The 16317-nt window shown below is 38.1% G+C and overlaps 1 protein-coding gene across 2 annotated transcripts in view; it reads left to right on the top strand.

The window, feature by feature from the left end:
* LOC107381856 (CUB and sushi domain-containing protein 1) overlaps nt 1–16317 on the top strand; it is a 668617-nt gene that overhangs the window by 484182 nt on the left and 168118 nt on the right. For both annotated transcript variants that reach the window (XM_015953775.3, XM_015953774.3), the window contains exons 21-24: nt 5676–5792; nt 6086–6301; nt 8936–9124; nt 10692–10861. In XM_015953775.3, coding sequence (XP_015809261.3) covers nt 5676–5792; nt 6086–6301; nt 8936–9124; nt 10692–10861 — 692 coding nt within the window. The remainder of the gene's footprint in view (nt 1–5675; nt 5793–6085; nt 6302–8935; nt 9125–10691; nt 10862–16317) is intronic.

The following is a 16317-nucleotide window of genomic DNA, read 5'->3' as shown; positions in this document are numbered from 1 at the left end:
ATTAATATGCTGTATCTGATTTAATTAACCTGTTAGGAAGAAAATTAAAGTTATAAACTAAAGTGTCTCCACAATAAAGAAAGAGAGGCATTCTGTGCATTTCACATAAGAAGTTCTCAAACAAACACTCTGTGACATTTCTAAACGTTAGCCGAGCGTTCCATATCACCAGATGAATTTCACATGACTCTGTGGAAACATTTCAAACGGCACATTTCTAAAATAGTGTGTGAGCTTCAACTTGATCTGCAAAATGTCATATTGTTTTTCTTTTGAGGAAGATAATAGGTTTAGGTCTACAGTCTGCGTCAAGTAACGTCTGACAACAGTTTTAATGAGCTTTTTAATTAGATGCTTTTTGTTTAAAGAGGGGAAAAGGTTAACTTGACCTGATCTGTTTGTTCTAAATTGGAAAGAAAACCAAAAAAGGAAACTTCACAGAATGTTATCAGATTTGCTGTTTCTGCTCTGAAGACTTCAGAAGAGATTCTATAGCAGTTTACAGACTGTAGGTACATTTAAGTTAAGATCAGCAAATGCTAACATGTCAAACAAGTTTCTGCCAAAAACATAAAATAAAATTATATATATATATATGTACAGAGAGAGAGAGAGAGAGAGAGAGAGAGAGAGAGAGAGAGAGAGAGAGAGAGAGAGAGAGAGAGAGAGAGAGAGAGAGAGAGAGAGAGAGAGAGAGAGAGAGAGAGAGAGAGAGAGAGAGAGAGAGAGAGAGAGTTTTTCTTTAAAGGTTTGGAACACTAAAACAATATTTTTATGATTATCTCTGATTATAATCGTGACTGAGTTTTTCATGCAGGCTGAACATGAAAATTGTCTTCTACCCTAATTAATCTGTGATGGAAAATAGACGGTGTAAGTCTAGGATTAGAATAGCCTGACAGATCTACGTCACACTGTCACTTAACATTCATGGACTCACCCATCTTGACTCATGACGGAGAAGGCTGTTCTTGGTTTAGCATCCAGGAAACAGCAAAGAACGTCTCAGCTTGCAGAAACTAACCATTAGCATTAGCAAGTCCACCACAAAGCAGAACTCCTTCAGGCTTGTGTTATTTGTGGAGATACATCAACATTGCAGAGCAAATGGAGTCAGTGGTAGAGTTGTGTTGATGTTACGCAATCCAAGGCAAGATGTAAAATATGAAGAAATAAAACTCTAAATCCTGCCTTGTTCAGCTCTACTCTAATGTGGAATTCTGCTAGTTTCTGAAACAAGCACATCTGAGCTCCTATTAGGGACCACTGCAAATGTATTGATTAAACAATTATCCCACACCTTTAAGCTAAAGTGCACACCCCTAACAACTGATCTATGTTGCATGATGTTGAGCAATCTATTGAATCCAAACTTCTTGTTTTATCGCTAAAGGTCATTTAAATGGCCAAACAGGTCACACAGAACAGTGGCTGCACTTTTTTATTTGTGTCAGGGAGTTGCTGAAAGAATGCCATGACATTTTATAAGCTTCCAGTTGGTTGCCAACACAACAACTTGTTAAAAGTGACCGAAGTCATCATTTTAGTTTCAATAAAAAATATCAAAGCCCTTTACAAGATGAAGTTCATTAAAGAAACAGGGACATTTTGAGAAAGGGCAATGTAGCCTTGGAACCGATAAACAGCATCTTGACATATCTACTTCTCTTTTTTCTGAAATGCTAAAGGTATCTTTAGGTGTCAGCTTTTTATCAGAATGTAGTAAGCTTCTGCCTCCGAAGTTCCCTTCAGCCTTTTATTCTGCTTCAGTTCAACTCAGTTTCTCCTCGTCATTTATTAACAGTAAGATTTTCCTCACAGATTGTCCAACAATATCTCTGTTCTTCAGTTTTTTTCCTGCTCTAATGACACAAGGACACTAGTAGAGAGACAGTGACCAGGTCTCATGGCTGCACACATCTATTAAAATATGAACTGGTGTAAATACAATAGGAATTATAGAGAGAGAAAGATACAGATTAAGACTGTTAACTATCAAGTGCATGACTTTATTTCTAAAAAAGAAAGAAAAGTTGCTGCAGTGATTTACATAAATTATAAAGGATAAACACCATCCATAAGGTTGCTGCATTTGTCTTGAAAGGGATAAAATAGCTGTATTTTATAAAGCTTTCAAAAGATAAATTGTAACTGTGCTGTTTCAGGGATTAGAAGGGATTCATGTGCACCATGGTAGATATATACATCTTCAACTGAATTTAATTGAATAGCACTCACATAAATGATGACACCAGCAGACCTAAAATAGGAGTTAACATGCTGTAGTAGTGCTCAGAAAGATTTATTAGAATAACTGTTACATTATTCTGGAATTTATTTTCATTCATTTTGACAGTAGTGTCAGCCTCTAGGGGGCAGACCTACTAGAATAGCACAATCCTCTATTTCCCTCAGTAGGGAAATTTGTGTTGTTGCAACAGCAAAGGGAAATCATAAAGAGCCCTTGTGGGAGCGAAGAGTTTTGCTGTGAAATTCCTAAACGTTGCTGATCTACAAACCAGCTCATTTCATTAATGACCAGAGCCATTCACCAGGAGCAGAACAGCAGAGTTAGCAGAGCTTTCAGCCGAGCAGGAGTGTTTCTAATCAGAAATCTGCCAAAAACATAGCTGCTTGTTTCTTGTTGCTGCCGCTTGAACCCGATTAACTGTTTAGGTGATCAATAGCAATCGTTGAACCAGATCTACGGGGAGTGCAGAATTATTAGGCAAATGAGTATTTTGTCCACATCATCCTCTTCATGCATGTTGTCTTACTCCAAGCTGTATAGGCTCGAAAGCCTACTACTAATTAAGCATATTAGGTGATGTGCATCTCTGTAATGAGAAGGGGTGTGGTCTAATGACATCAACACCCTATATCAGGTGTGCATAAATATTAGGCAACTTCCTTTCCTTTGGCAAGATGGGTCAAAAGAAGGACTTGACAGGCTCAGAAAAGTCAAAAATAGTGAGATATCTTGCAGAGGGATGCAGCAGTCTTAAAATTGCAAAGCTTCTGACGCGTGATCATCGAACAATCCAGCGTTTCATTCAAAATAGTCAACAGGGTCGCAAGAAGTGTGTGGACAAACCAAGGTGCAAAATAACTGCCCATGAACTGAGAAAAGTCAAGCGTGCAGCTGCCAAGATGCCACTTGCCACCAGTTTGGCCATATTTCAGAGCTGCAACATCACTGGAGTGCCCAAAAGCACAAGGTGTGCAATACTCAAGAGACATGGCCAAGGTAAGAAAGGCTGAAAGACGACCACCACTGAACAAGACACACAAGCTGAAACGTCAAGACTGGGCCAAGAAATATCTCAAGACTGATTTTTCTAAGGTTTTATGGACTGATGAAATGAGAGTGAGTCTTGATGGGCCAGATGGATGGGCCCGTGGCTGGATTGGTAAAGGGCAGAGAGCTCCAGTCCGACTCAGACGCCAGCAAGGTGGAGGTGGAGTACTGGTTTGGGCTGGTATCATCAAAGATGAGCTTGTGGGGCCTTTTCGGGTTGAGGATGGAGTCAAGCTCAACTCCCAGTCCTACTGCCAGTTTCTGGAAGACACCTTCTTCAAGCAGTGGTACAGGAAGAAGTCTACATCCTTCAAGAAAAACATGATTTTCATGCAGGACAACGCTCCATCACACGTGTCCAAGTACTCCACAACGTGGCTGGCAAGAAAGGGTATAAAAGAAGAAAAACTAATGACAAGGTCTCCTTGTTCACCCATTGAGAACCTGTGGTCCATCATCAAATGTGAGATTTACAAGGAGGGAAAACAGTACACCTTTCTGAACAGTGTCTGAGAGGCTGTGGTTGCTGCTGCATGCAGTGTTGATGGTGAACAGATCAAAACACTGACAGAATCCATGGATGGCAGGCTTTTGAGTGTCCTTGCAAAGAAAGGTGGCTATATTGGTTGCTGATTTGTTTTTGTATTGTTTTTGAATGTCATAAATGTATATTTGGGAATGTGGAGATGTTATATTGGTTTCACTGGTAAAAATAAATAATTGAAATTGGTATATATTTGTTTTTTGTTAAGTTGCCTAATAATTATGCACAGTAATAGTCACCTGCACACACAGATATCCCCCTAAAATAGCTAAAACCAAAAACAAACTAAACACTACTTCCAAAAACATTCAGCTTTGATGTTAATGAGTTTTTTGGGTTCATTGAGAACATGGTTGTTGTTCAATAATAAAATTATTCCTCAAAAATACAACTTGCCTAATAATTCTGCACTCCTGTAAAAGCAATACTTTACCAGAAGCACTTTAGGTTGTTATCGTTACTCCTTAGTTAATCAATTCTTGATTTATAGTGCTGTGAAAAAGCATTTTCTCTTTCAGATCCATAACAATTTTAAATATCAGCCAAAGACAATCCCTGGTGATACAGAACTATCCAGACCAACCTGGCCTGATGTGTTGAAACTTTAAATGAGTGTAGTTCTTACCAGGGGCAGATTTAGGACTGAAGAAGTTCCGGGGCTTAACACATACACGCGTACGGAGTCAGTAATGGCTAACGGAGTCAATGGTAGAGTTATGTTGCTGTTAGCCAATCAGAGGTGAGATGTTTGAATATCGGGAAATAAATAGTCCAAAAGCTTTTGTGTTCTTCTCTCCACTGTTCTGGCTAATATTTAACTCTTCAACTTGACTCACAAGGCATTATTTTATGTTAGAGAGCGCTGCTAATGTGTTAAATATAAACTGTGAACTTGATCTTTTAATAGAGTAACAATGTACTTGTTCTTTGTTATATTCAAACATTGCTACTCGGGTTATGTTTGCCTTAAACTGACAATTTTTTTTAAATGTTTAAGGTAATAAACCATTTTTCATAGCACTATACAACTTATATCTACTAATTTTATATGTTCCTATTGCTTTGTGGAAAAATTCAATTATCCTGCAGTATTCCTGGAAATTTTTATTTATTAGTTTCTAAAACAAGAACATTTGATGAAATCAGCCTTAATCATTCAGCTCTGAAAATGGCATTCTTTACACAAATAGCTGGCATTCATGTACACATTATTATATGATAAGAGCTTTATATTTACATATTTGCCCGTTTGGTTAAGCAAACAAAAGGGTTAGATTATGTATTATGGTTATTTCCATCATTGTTATTTAAGAGGTATATTTACAAGCAATTGAGATGTCAATTTGTATAATGACAGATTTTACAGCCATGAATATAATACGCCATTAGCGCACAATACATTATATAAACACATGATTCATGTTTTACATTACATTATTTTCTAACTTGTAAATTTCTCTTTTTTTTTATTTATTTTTTTACATTTCTGGATGAACGTGCTTTCTTCATGGAGGATGTGTCACGACGAAGCTCATTTGAAAGGGTTCAGTAAATCTTATTTTTGCTGAATTTTTCTAAAGGCGAAATCTGTTTTAATTCCATCGCTTAACAAAGAGCAGACCATTAGAGCAAAGAAATCATCATCATTACGTGGTGACCTTGTAACCCGACTGCAGACACATCTTTCTTTGATGGTTTAAAGAGACACAGCAGTTTCTCAGAATTTAGGGGCTTTATCTTTCTACTTCAGGGCAAAAAGGTGCATTGGTTGTTAAAATAGAACCTTCTCTCAGTCTGCTCCAATCTTCTTTGTCACTTTTTCCCCTTCTTCAGCTCTTTGTGGAGGCTATGTTTTTGGTAAAACTGGGACAATTCTCTCACCTGGTTTTCCTGATTTCTACCCAAACTCCCTGAACTGCACTTGGACTATAGAGGTGTCTCATGGGAAAGGTATGAAGATTATTACAGAGACATAAATAAGATAACTCAAGTTTGGAACATCGTGTTCTGTACAAGTGCTCATACCAAAATGTGCTACTGAATATGTTGCTGATAGCTGAGCACCAGAAATGATGAAAAGTAATGTTTAATTGATCTTTTCTGTGCATAAACTGCATTTTCTCCCCTTAGCATCTGTTTATTGTTGTCTTAGTCTCTAAATTTCAATTCTTTCATTCATTCATCTGGGTTATCATCCATTTCTTATAAAACCCATCAACCCATCATGCCATCTTTTCATTCAGGTGTCCATCTGGTCTTCCACACTTTCCATCTGGAGGAGAACCATGACTACTTGACCATTACCGAAGATGGCAACTTCCTGGTTCCAGTGGCTCACCTTACTGGCTCAGTGCTTCCCCCTGGTGTTAAAGCGGGTCTCTACGGAAACTTCAGCGTGCAGCTACGATTTATATCCGATTTTTCCATGAGTTACGAAGGCTTTAACATTACATTCTCAGGTATGAACAATGGACTTCTACAACAGTAGGAGGCTGCACACATTTCCCATTTATCATAAAGAGATACAATGCCCAGCCAAAAAAATAAAGTTGCCAACAGAAAAAGTCACACACTCAAGGATTTTGCTAGACCACCTTTAGCTTTTATTACAGCATGCATTCACTCTGGTATTGTTTGAATAAGCTTCTGCAATGTCAAAAGATGTATTTCCATCCAGTGTTGCATTCATTTTTACCAAGATCTTGCATTAATGATGATAAATGACCTGCACTTGTATAGCGCCTTTCAGTCAGAGAACTCCAAAGTGCTTTACACTATATTGTATCATTCATCCATTAACACACACATTCGCACACTGATGGTGATGAGCTAAAATGTAGCCACAGCTGCCCTTGGGGCGCATTGACAGAGGCGGGGCTGCCTAGCATAGGGGCCATCAGTCCCTCCGACCACCACCAGCAGGTGGTATCTTGCCCAAAGACACAACAGCAAAATCCTCTGTCCGGAGCTGGGATCAAACCTGCAACCTTTCGATTTCTGGGCAACCTGCTCTGAAAGAAAGAAAACTATCTTTCATATTGTGCCTCTCAAGATCAAAATCATGGGGCGCTTCAAAAAATCCAATAAACTAAAAGTAATAATGTTTTTTTTAATGTTTCAACTGACAAAAAATACAGAAGCAAGGCATAAAGGAGGTTAAAAGAGAAAAGTTAAAAAAGTGTCCAGTGACCGACCGCAGCTAAACCAAGCACAGGCGCCATCTTTTTACTGACCCGAAAACAGAACACCTCCAGAGCTACTTGCTGCCCGGTGGTGATGGTAGAGTCTGACTGCAGCACAAAGCCTTCTCCAGCACATCCCAAAGATTCTCAGTGGGCTTAAGGTGGCCAATCCATGTGTGAAAAGGTTTTGCTTGCTTTTGTCTTCCCAAAACAGCAAAAAATAATAATAATAATAAATAAAATAAATACAATTGATGTGTTTCAAAGAAAAAGATTCATGCGTTGTCAGAACCACTTGTTTGATTTGGTAATTGTGTGTCTCGTTAAGTTCACCACATAGTTTAACAAATTTTGAAACATTTGTAAAAACCTTTCCCGCCTTTTAAAGGTAGTGGCCAGACTCAGCATTAAAATTGTAGAAATACAGTATAACTACATTTTACCATCTACATAAATATGAACTGGGTTCAGTTTTTCATTTTGTTAAGGAATATAGTCGTAAATCATCACAGAAAATCTAATTTCTCTCCTCCAGGCAGCGAAGAACCGTGTTTTGCATACGTCGCTCACACTCGTCATACTAGGTAGCTGCTGTTGCTAGCATGGTAAATCACTGTATTTTGTTTACTATCGTCTTCCTAATTAAAACAGAAAATTGCGTTTACAGCTGCAGCTAAAGGTCTGAGCCATATGTCCATGTCCTACACGCATTTTTAACTAACACAGGTTTGTTCTAAAATAATAACCTACATCTATAAATCCATTTAGAACCGAACAGGTACTTCTGTACTCCAGCAGGAGAGTCCCGTCAGCATGACTGCCGCAGCACTAACCGTGTTAACTCCGGTATCTAGTCATTTGTGAAAGCTATGATACACACACACACACACACACACACACACACACACACACACACACACACACACACACACACACACACATACAGATATAATCTAAAAGATGATCCCCACAGAACCTCCGTGCCATCCTGGAATAGAAAACAACGATCCAAGCTAGCGAGTTAGCATCAGGAAGATTTATTCTGGCAAGCAAACGGTTAAATATTTTCCGATGTTATATCAATAAATACACACAGCGGTAAAGCAGGCAACATGTTATTTTACTCATCTGTAGATTACTGAATTATATTGGGACAATATGATGGAGCAGCTGAGAACTTAACTGAAAGCTACCGGTGGAGCACAGACATGAAATAATTAACAAACTTGAACAAACTATACCAATTTTGGTTCCGAAGATGAACAGAATCCTCCCCGGCGTCCTAATTGGGTTGAGGGTTTTCTGAGTGAAACGGTCCAAAGCATGTCTGCATCTCCGGTTCTGATATCAAGCTGCAGGGCATGGAGTTCAGTTGAACATCTCAAGTAATCCAATACCCGTTGTCGTTGCCGTATCCCAGAGAGAGAAAAAAAAATATGACTGACTAGCAGAGGCTTCAGAAGCTACATCTGACTGATGACACATTGTTCTCTGCTATAATGCTAACGCAGAAACACCGGAGTCAGGCGTTGTTTACTATCGCTGTTTCAGCAGAGCGCCTTGTGAAACGTCTCCAGCTGCCCAGGGCTTAGACCGGAAGTTAGTTTCTGTTTGTCCCGCGCCGGTCACAAACATCAGATTTTCTTTAAATTCCAGCCGTGAAAATCCAAAAACCTTTTTTCATCAGAGGTTTTAATACTTCTTTACACGTGCCATTCAAAGGAATTTTGCCTCTGGCCAATATCTTTAAATGGTAATTTATCTGCAAATAACAGAATCTGGTACCTGCAGGGGACAGTATCTCCTTATTTTATACCAAACAACATCACATTATTGATAACTGAAAAAATTGATTAGCCTTTCTCTTCTTCTTTACTTTTATGCAATATAATTTCTTTCTTGGATGTTTAGAGTACGACTTGGAGTCATGTGAGGATCCTGGTGTTCCGGCATTCAGCAGGAGGATGGGGTTCAGATTTGGAGTTGGGGACTCGTTGGCCTTCTCTTGTTTCCAAGGCTACAGGCTTGAGGGAAACAGTAAGATCACTTGTCTGGGAGGTGGCAGGCGAGTGTGGAGCAACACGCTACCACGATGCATAGGTATGACTGCCAAGTGCTGAGACCGACTCACTACTTCAAAATGGTGAATGATGAGCTATTTTTTTTTATATACAATCTGAGTTTTGCACACAAAGTTCACATTATATTAGGTAAAACTGACAGCATGCTTCTATCTTAATGCAAGAGGGTGAAGTAGAGGTTTTGAAGGTTTTAATTTTTTATTTTTTATTTGCATGAATAAGCTTAGAGGCATAAGCATTTTCCTGACTGTAGTTCACCAGTATTTCACTGTGAACACCATGGTAATTTACTGTTATGGGACTGGTTGACTGTTGGTTTTATTTGTCAGGACTTTTCTGTTAGCAGGCTGTTATTTGCTGGAATTTGATGCCTATCAGTGTTTCTTAGCATGCTGCTGGTAATTTATGGGAGTCTGGCTGGTGGCTGCTGATAATTTCCAAGCCCCAGAGAGAGCAGACTGAAAATGCAATGATGGCATTATCTGTCAAGAGATCAGACCTAACTAAGAGGGAGCTGAGCAACAGCAGCTGGCAGCAAGCGCAGGGTTCATCTTTCTCTCCCTTCCTTTTGTTCTAAACGTTCCTCGGTTGCTCTGGATTTGGACCACCTTTAGATAAATAATTAATGCATTAGCTGCTTTATGGAAAGTGTTAAATCTCCACCTTTTGTTACATCCTCGTTCCCTTTTCTAGTTTCTTTTCAAACCCTTTCAAAAGGCTCTTTTCTGTTTGGTCCGTCTGCCCCTCTCAGTTTATTTTTATCTAGTCCTCCTCTTCCCTTCTCATGGTTTGCTAGTTCCTTCATTCCCAATTTGTAGTATAGATTTCACTTTAAAACTAATTCAGTCTTTAATTTGGTGTAAGCAGCTTTACATGATAAGTTAATTTTGCTTAGATTTGGTGAAAAATATTAGCCACACAGTGTTTTGCTTTTATTTTTAAAATGTATTTATCTTTTGCCCCACCGTCCTCCACCTCGTCTTTCTCATTGTTATACTCTCTACATTTCCTCTCATCCAAACACGGGTGATTCTGTCAGGAGTTAAAAGCCTGTTCACCTCATTCATTTATTTATTTATTTTATTTTATTTTTTACAGTTTCCTAGTTTACATGCAACAAAACTCTTTTTGCATTGAGTATTTTATTCTTTATCTTTGATATTCACTGAACCTGTCAGATAAATATGTAAAATGACTTTGATGGGATTTTATAAAATAAAAAAAAATAAATCAGGTCCTTTTTTAAAATTATTATTATTATTATTTTAACCTTTTACCTCATCATCTGCAGTTTCAGATCAATTGTGTTTTGATGTCCTGTTTTTGTTTTCATGAATATTTTATGCAATTTCTTCAAAGTAATGGTATTTAGTTCATAAAATTTTATGACAATGTTCCAATCATTGTTCTTTTCTGTTGAGGTTAACAAGTTTTCAGGTTATACTGGATATGCACCCTCCAATAATCTTTTTATTTCAATTGCGAGCAAGATTTATGTGCACTAAGAGATAATTAGGAAAGAAAATGTAAGAATAGCAGTGATTTTGACCCTCATTGTTCCTTACTCATTCTGTCTGGTGCTGTAGCTGAGTGTGGAGCTTCCGCACGAGGACCAGCCGGTATTCTTCTCTCTCCAAATTTCCCCTCCAACTACGATAACAACCATGAGTGCATCTACCGCATCACCACTGAAAAGGGCAAAGGAATCAGGCTGAAAGCCGAGAGCTTCTTTCTGCAAGATGGAGACTATCTAAAGGTGTGCTCACCCTTCCTCTCTCTCTCTTTCTCTCACACACATGCACACACACACACACACTCACACGCCATAAGGTAAGACATGCGTACCAGTATGATAAAGGTGTCGCAGGTAGAAAATGCATAAATATGTAATTTATTTGAGGAGTCACTCTACCACACAAACTAGCAGGACTATATCATCTTACCTAGTTTACTTGATATACATATATATATATATATATATATATATATATATATATATATATATATATATATATGTACTGTGCTCCTTCAACAGATTTTGCAAAAAAAAGAATACAACTATATTTGATTTAAAATGATCTAATAATTTGTGATAATATGTGAATATAACAAAATAGCAATAATAAAATCATAATAAAATTGGTTCTTTCCACCTTGAGTACTTGTCCAGTGTTTAGGAACATACTAATCCTGTTAAAGCTACAATGGCTAATCTGCTAAACAAGCTAGCTTAAAACATTTTTCATGCTTTTTTACATTGTTCTTACATATTACAGCTGTAAACATATTGTGGAGATAAAAAAATAATATTAATTAAGTGGTTCTCTAGCATTTGTCTCCTGCCAATAAAACGGCTCACCAACTATTGGACCATCTGGTTTTCGGTCTTACCAAACCGCCACACTTCTGCATTTACCTGGGCCCTCCGCTCATTATGCTTTTGCTCACTTTGCAACAAAATACCACTGGTGTGAGGTTCGTGGCTCTCGCACTACCAGAGTCTCAAAAGTAAAAACACCATTTGAAGTCACAGACAACAAAAGAAGTTTGTACCTAGAAAATGACAACTGGAGTTTGTCATTATCGTTTTATCTCTGGCATTGTTGGTAGTATCTAAACGGCCTGGGGAGGTTATCCGATGGGAGGGGGAGAGTTCCGTGACCAAGTTTGTGTCCAAAAGCTAGCTTGTTTTGCAGATTTGCTATTGCGGCTTTAAAAAGGTGACCTTAGAAGCTCAGAAATAGATTTTTGTATTATTGGTTTTAACTCTAGAACTCCCAGAATTCTAACACAACTAGAATTCCCACAAAAGGTCACGCAGCTCCCTGCGCGGGGGGCTTGGAGATCCTCTTCTGTGTTGCTGTCAGAGTCTCAGTCACTTCCTACTGACCAGTTTTCATCTGCTTTCCCTTCTTCACCCGAAGCAAAATAATTTCTAATGCTTAATTCACTGAGAACGTTCTTCTAAAAGACGTTTTAGCAGCTATTTTACGTGGAATATTAACAAAGAGTGTGTGTGTGTGTGCATGCGAGCCAGAAAGTTGGTTGCTTAGCAAAGATGACGCTGTCCGTCACCTACAGGAAAAAAAATACCATGTAAACAACTCAGGCATCAGGCTGATGGTTTTTGGGAAACAAATACAAAAACAACCATTTTGATACATTATTTATGGAAATAATAACATGGACATGAAGGACACACATGAATAGGAAAAGTCAGGAAGCCAGGAAAACATGAGATCCATCTAAATAAATGTATTGTTGGAGCTATTTATACTTTATTTGTGATATTTTTGTGTATTTTCTTCAAATTTGTGATAAGTTCACTTTATATTTTTTGAAGCATTTATAAAGTTTATTTGTAGATTAATATTTGTTTATTTTTGTAGTTCGTTTTGTTGTTTACCTTTGTAAGTCGGTCAGGAGAAATCACCGGGTCATTTTGTATAGGTAGGCACTGGTATAGGACCAGCATGCACTGGGGTGGGCGTATGGTTTTTTACCAGAGCAGGAGAAGCAGCAGGAAACAATGGAAAACAGGATCTGTGTTTTATTGTTGCCAACCTGGAAAATAAACCTTGAAGAAAATGCAGCTTTCAAGTTTGGACATTGAACTTCTTCTGCCTGGGTACGAAACGTTACCAAAGTGCAGCAGTGGCTTTTAAAGTTGGAAAATATGAAGTGAGTTGACAAACAAAGGAACCACCACTACAGGTATTACATAGCAAGATGTGAAAACAGTCAAAATCACTGCCTTTGGAGTTCTAGTTTAAACGGGTTAAAAATGTTTATTCTGTTTCAGGATTGGCTACCCGCTGCACTACTGGTAGTATCAGTTATTGAAACTAGATACGTCAAAAATATCCTTTTCCAACCTTAGCTGCACCATTACTCCCTTTACTCATCCCTATGTTTCACTATAAAAGTGATTTTGTTTTCCTAACCGCTCATACTGACCTTTTTGCCGACAATATGGATATTTAAGTCCTACAACAATAAATCTATTTCTTCCGTAATACATTAATAAGCGGTATGGCACGTTCTGCAGGATTCAGATCCAGCTGTGCACGCCTGTAATTGCGTGAAGGCAGGAGGTAAAATGCAAACAGCAGTTTGGTCTTTGAATTCTTGGCTCACCCAGAATCCAGCTAAACTGCACCATCAAGGTTTGCCCTACCTTTTAGATGTATTAAACATTTGTGTAAAAAGCAGCACGATCCCTTTAGGGGGTTATTAACTATGCTCTCTATCAGTGTTGATGGTTCTGCTGCCGCAGTGGTTATTGATGGAATACATGAGCAGCAGTGGCAAAAAGAGAAAGAGAGATCCATTTAGTCTCTACCAACCCTTTCAAGAACCCAGCTTGGTGAATTGCTGTTATATTTGAAAGCCAACCTTGATATGCATACACTTTTATTTGTTGCAACATTTGGTTGCAGTAAGTAAAACCCATTCAGTCTGGTATAAAATACAGAGCAATACAACAGAACGAGCCCTAACCCTACTCTATCGTTTCCTTACAACAGAGCTCTGAAATTAGTTGTGACCCGAGATGTTTCTGTGTCTAGTATATTTATTAATGCACTGGTCCCTTTGCATCCTAAAAGGGCCAGTTTGAACAGTTCATGAAGGAGCAATTCTCAGTCACGTCAGTCTCGATGCGGTTGTATAGACAATGTCTAAAAGTGTTTCTGTTCACAATGTCTCCTAGCAGAATGCCTCAGGGCATGGTTAAGCCAGCATGTGGTTAGAGTGAATTATCACTCAAGAGCCAGAGCATTGGCTGAGGTTGTCTGTGGTTAGATTGCATTAGCAGAGTTCTTCCTGACTTTTAGAGAGGCTTAATGTCGTTGTAAAAGCTGGAAATGTTCCCTGCGGGATAGGTATTAACACGGAAAGAAAGAAAGAAATCCCTTAAAGGAGAAGTAAGTGACAACATGATAGTTAACAGACAGAAATAAGTTTAAATGCTGCCAATAGTTTTAATCACGCAGATTTCTGAAGAATGGTGTGACGAGAACCAGTTTTCTGAATCTGATATATTTAAGCTTGATTTCCAAACACACACACACACACACACACACACACACACACACACACACACACACACACACACACACACACACACACACACACACACACACACACACACACACACACACACGTATGCTCACTGTAGTTTTTGAAGTTTGGAAGTCGACCCAAATGTACAAGCCTTTTTTATTTTTTTAGCTCAAAGTTTATTTAAATGTGTCCCAAATGCCAAGTTAAACAAAAAAATAATAATCTAAATGTTTTTTGTGGTCAAAGGTCAATCTGATTTAATAAAGCACACAGTTGTGGCTCCACTGTAAGAATGCACAATTAGAAAAACTCACACTACTACCTAATAAATCATGAATATTTTACGGTATAGTTTAATACCCAAAATGTCATATGTCAGCTTCTCTGTGCCATGATCTTTTTAATTCATTTTAATATTTTTGGACAATTGTTGAAGACGACAGTGAAAAGCGTCTGCTTATATGGGATACTGATTTGATGAACCTTTGGAGTGGGGTCACCAGTGATTGTATAAGTAGAATTGTGTGTTTTTTCAGGTTGAAGATGTGGTTCATACATGATTATTTAGCTGTGCAATTATTGTCAAGAATGCATTTTATTAGTAGAGATGGATATTTAAACCTAAATGGTACAGGAAGAAACTGCTCTCTAACAGATGAGATCCCAAAACTAATGAGTTTATGTAATTACTCAACAATATTAGGTGCTTTCTTCTGTTTGGATGCTTGAGATGCCTGCTAAGTTCTGGCAACTGATTTAAACAAAATTCTGCTTTTTGAGTGGTCAGTCATTTCTATTTCTTTATAGACATTTCATTTTTGGTTCATGCCTGTCTGCTAGGAAAAGATCCATGAACACTTCAACTTTTTTGTTTTTTCACAATTTAGTATCAGAAGATACACAAAATAGATACATAAACCAAAAGTACAAGACATGTTAAAGTATTTATTTTCTTTATGTTTTTTTTTCTTTGTGAAACTAAAAGTGTTGGTTGTCAATATGTTGTTACAATCACAACTCTTATATTATTGTTGTGTATATAACTCACATTATTATGTTTATCTTAGCCTCCACCACTGGCACAGAGCTAAAAATGATAAGGATTCAAACAGATAAACAAATGTTATTTATTTAAGTTTTTGAAGACCTAGCTCCCTAATGTATTATTTGCATTGTTCTTTATTGCTATTTAAAAAAATACATGCTGTAATAATGCAGATTTTGCAGATGCAATGCTGTTTTCTGGGTTATTACATCTTTCTCTGAATGATTTAATCCTTTTATCATCCGTCTCTAGTAATGTAGCCAACAACATATATGTCAGCATGATTTTGAAGAATCGGCAGAATATGTAACGAGCCAAAAGAAAATGCCACTAAGTCCCATATAGGCTGACAATTAGCTTGCTGCTTGCAGGCTAACCATGATGGGGCTAATTCTCATTACTGCAGCTAAACACTCTGAACACAAACCATTTGTTTGACACTTTCAGTCGGCTTGAGGCTAAAACCTCCTGTAGCACTTGAACCAAATCATTACAATATATCTTGCCATTGGCTAAGGTTTCATCCTGCTACGGTCAAAGAAAGGGCTCACCAAGCTGAGTTGCTCAAAAAATGTCGCTTAGCGCACGACTTGCCCACATTTATTCAGATATATATATTGAAATAGAAGAGGATGAGAAAAGAAATAAAACAGTGATGTGGAGGAATTGTTACAGAAATAAAGGTGGCAGAACAACATGTGAGAGAGAGTCAGACAGAGAGGGGAGGGGTGGCAGATGGTGACATGTTGATTTATGAGCTGCAGGGCTTTTCATTAACCATACTGAGTTTTACAGAAACTAGGGAGCTGGAGAAAAAGCCAGGGAGAAATTACAAAAGGGGAAAGCAAGACAGCAAAATGCAAAAATTTGCCGTAACCGAGTGCAAAGCTGAGGGGGAGAAAGCATGCGAGGGAAAATTACGTTTAGCAGAGTAATACTGCACCCACTGACATTTCATACGGTCTTTCTCCATATTATGCTTTCCAGAGAAAACAGACAATAGTAACATGTCTCCTCTGACTGGCAATACTTGTAAATGTAAAACACTACATCACCTTATTGCCTGGTTCCTTGGCATTCTTACCACCTGCAGACCTGTCACC

The sequence above is a fragment of the Nothobranchius furzeri genome, chromosome 9 (assembly GCF_043380555.1).
Source record: "Nothobranchius furzeri strain GRZ-AD chromosome 9, NfurGRZ-RIMD1, whole genome shotgun sequence".
NCBI lineage: Eukaryota > Metazoa > Chordata > Actinopteri > Cyprinodontiformes > Nothobranchiidae > Nothobranchius > Nothobranchius furzeri.
Note: the sequence above shows the minus strand (reverse complement) of the source record. Positions and strands in the feature narration are given on the sequence as shown.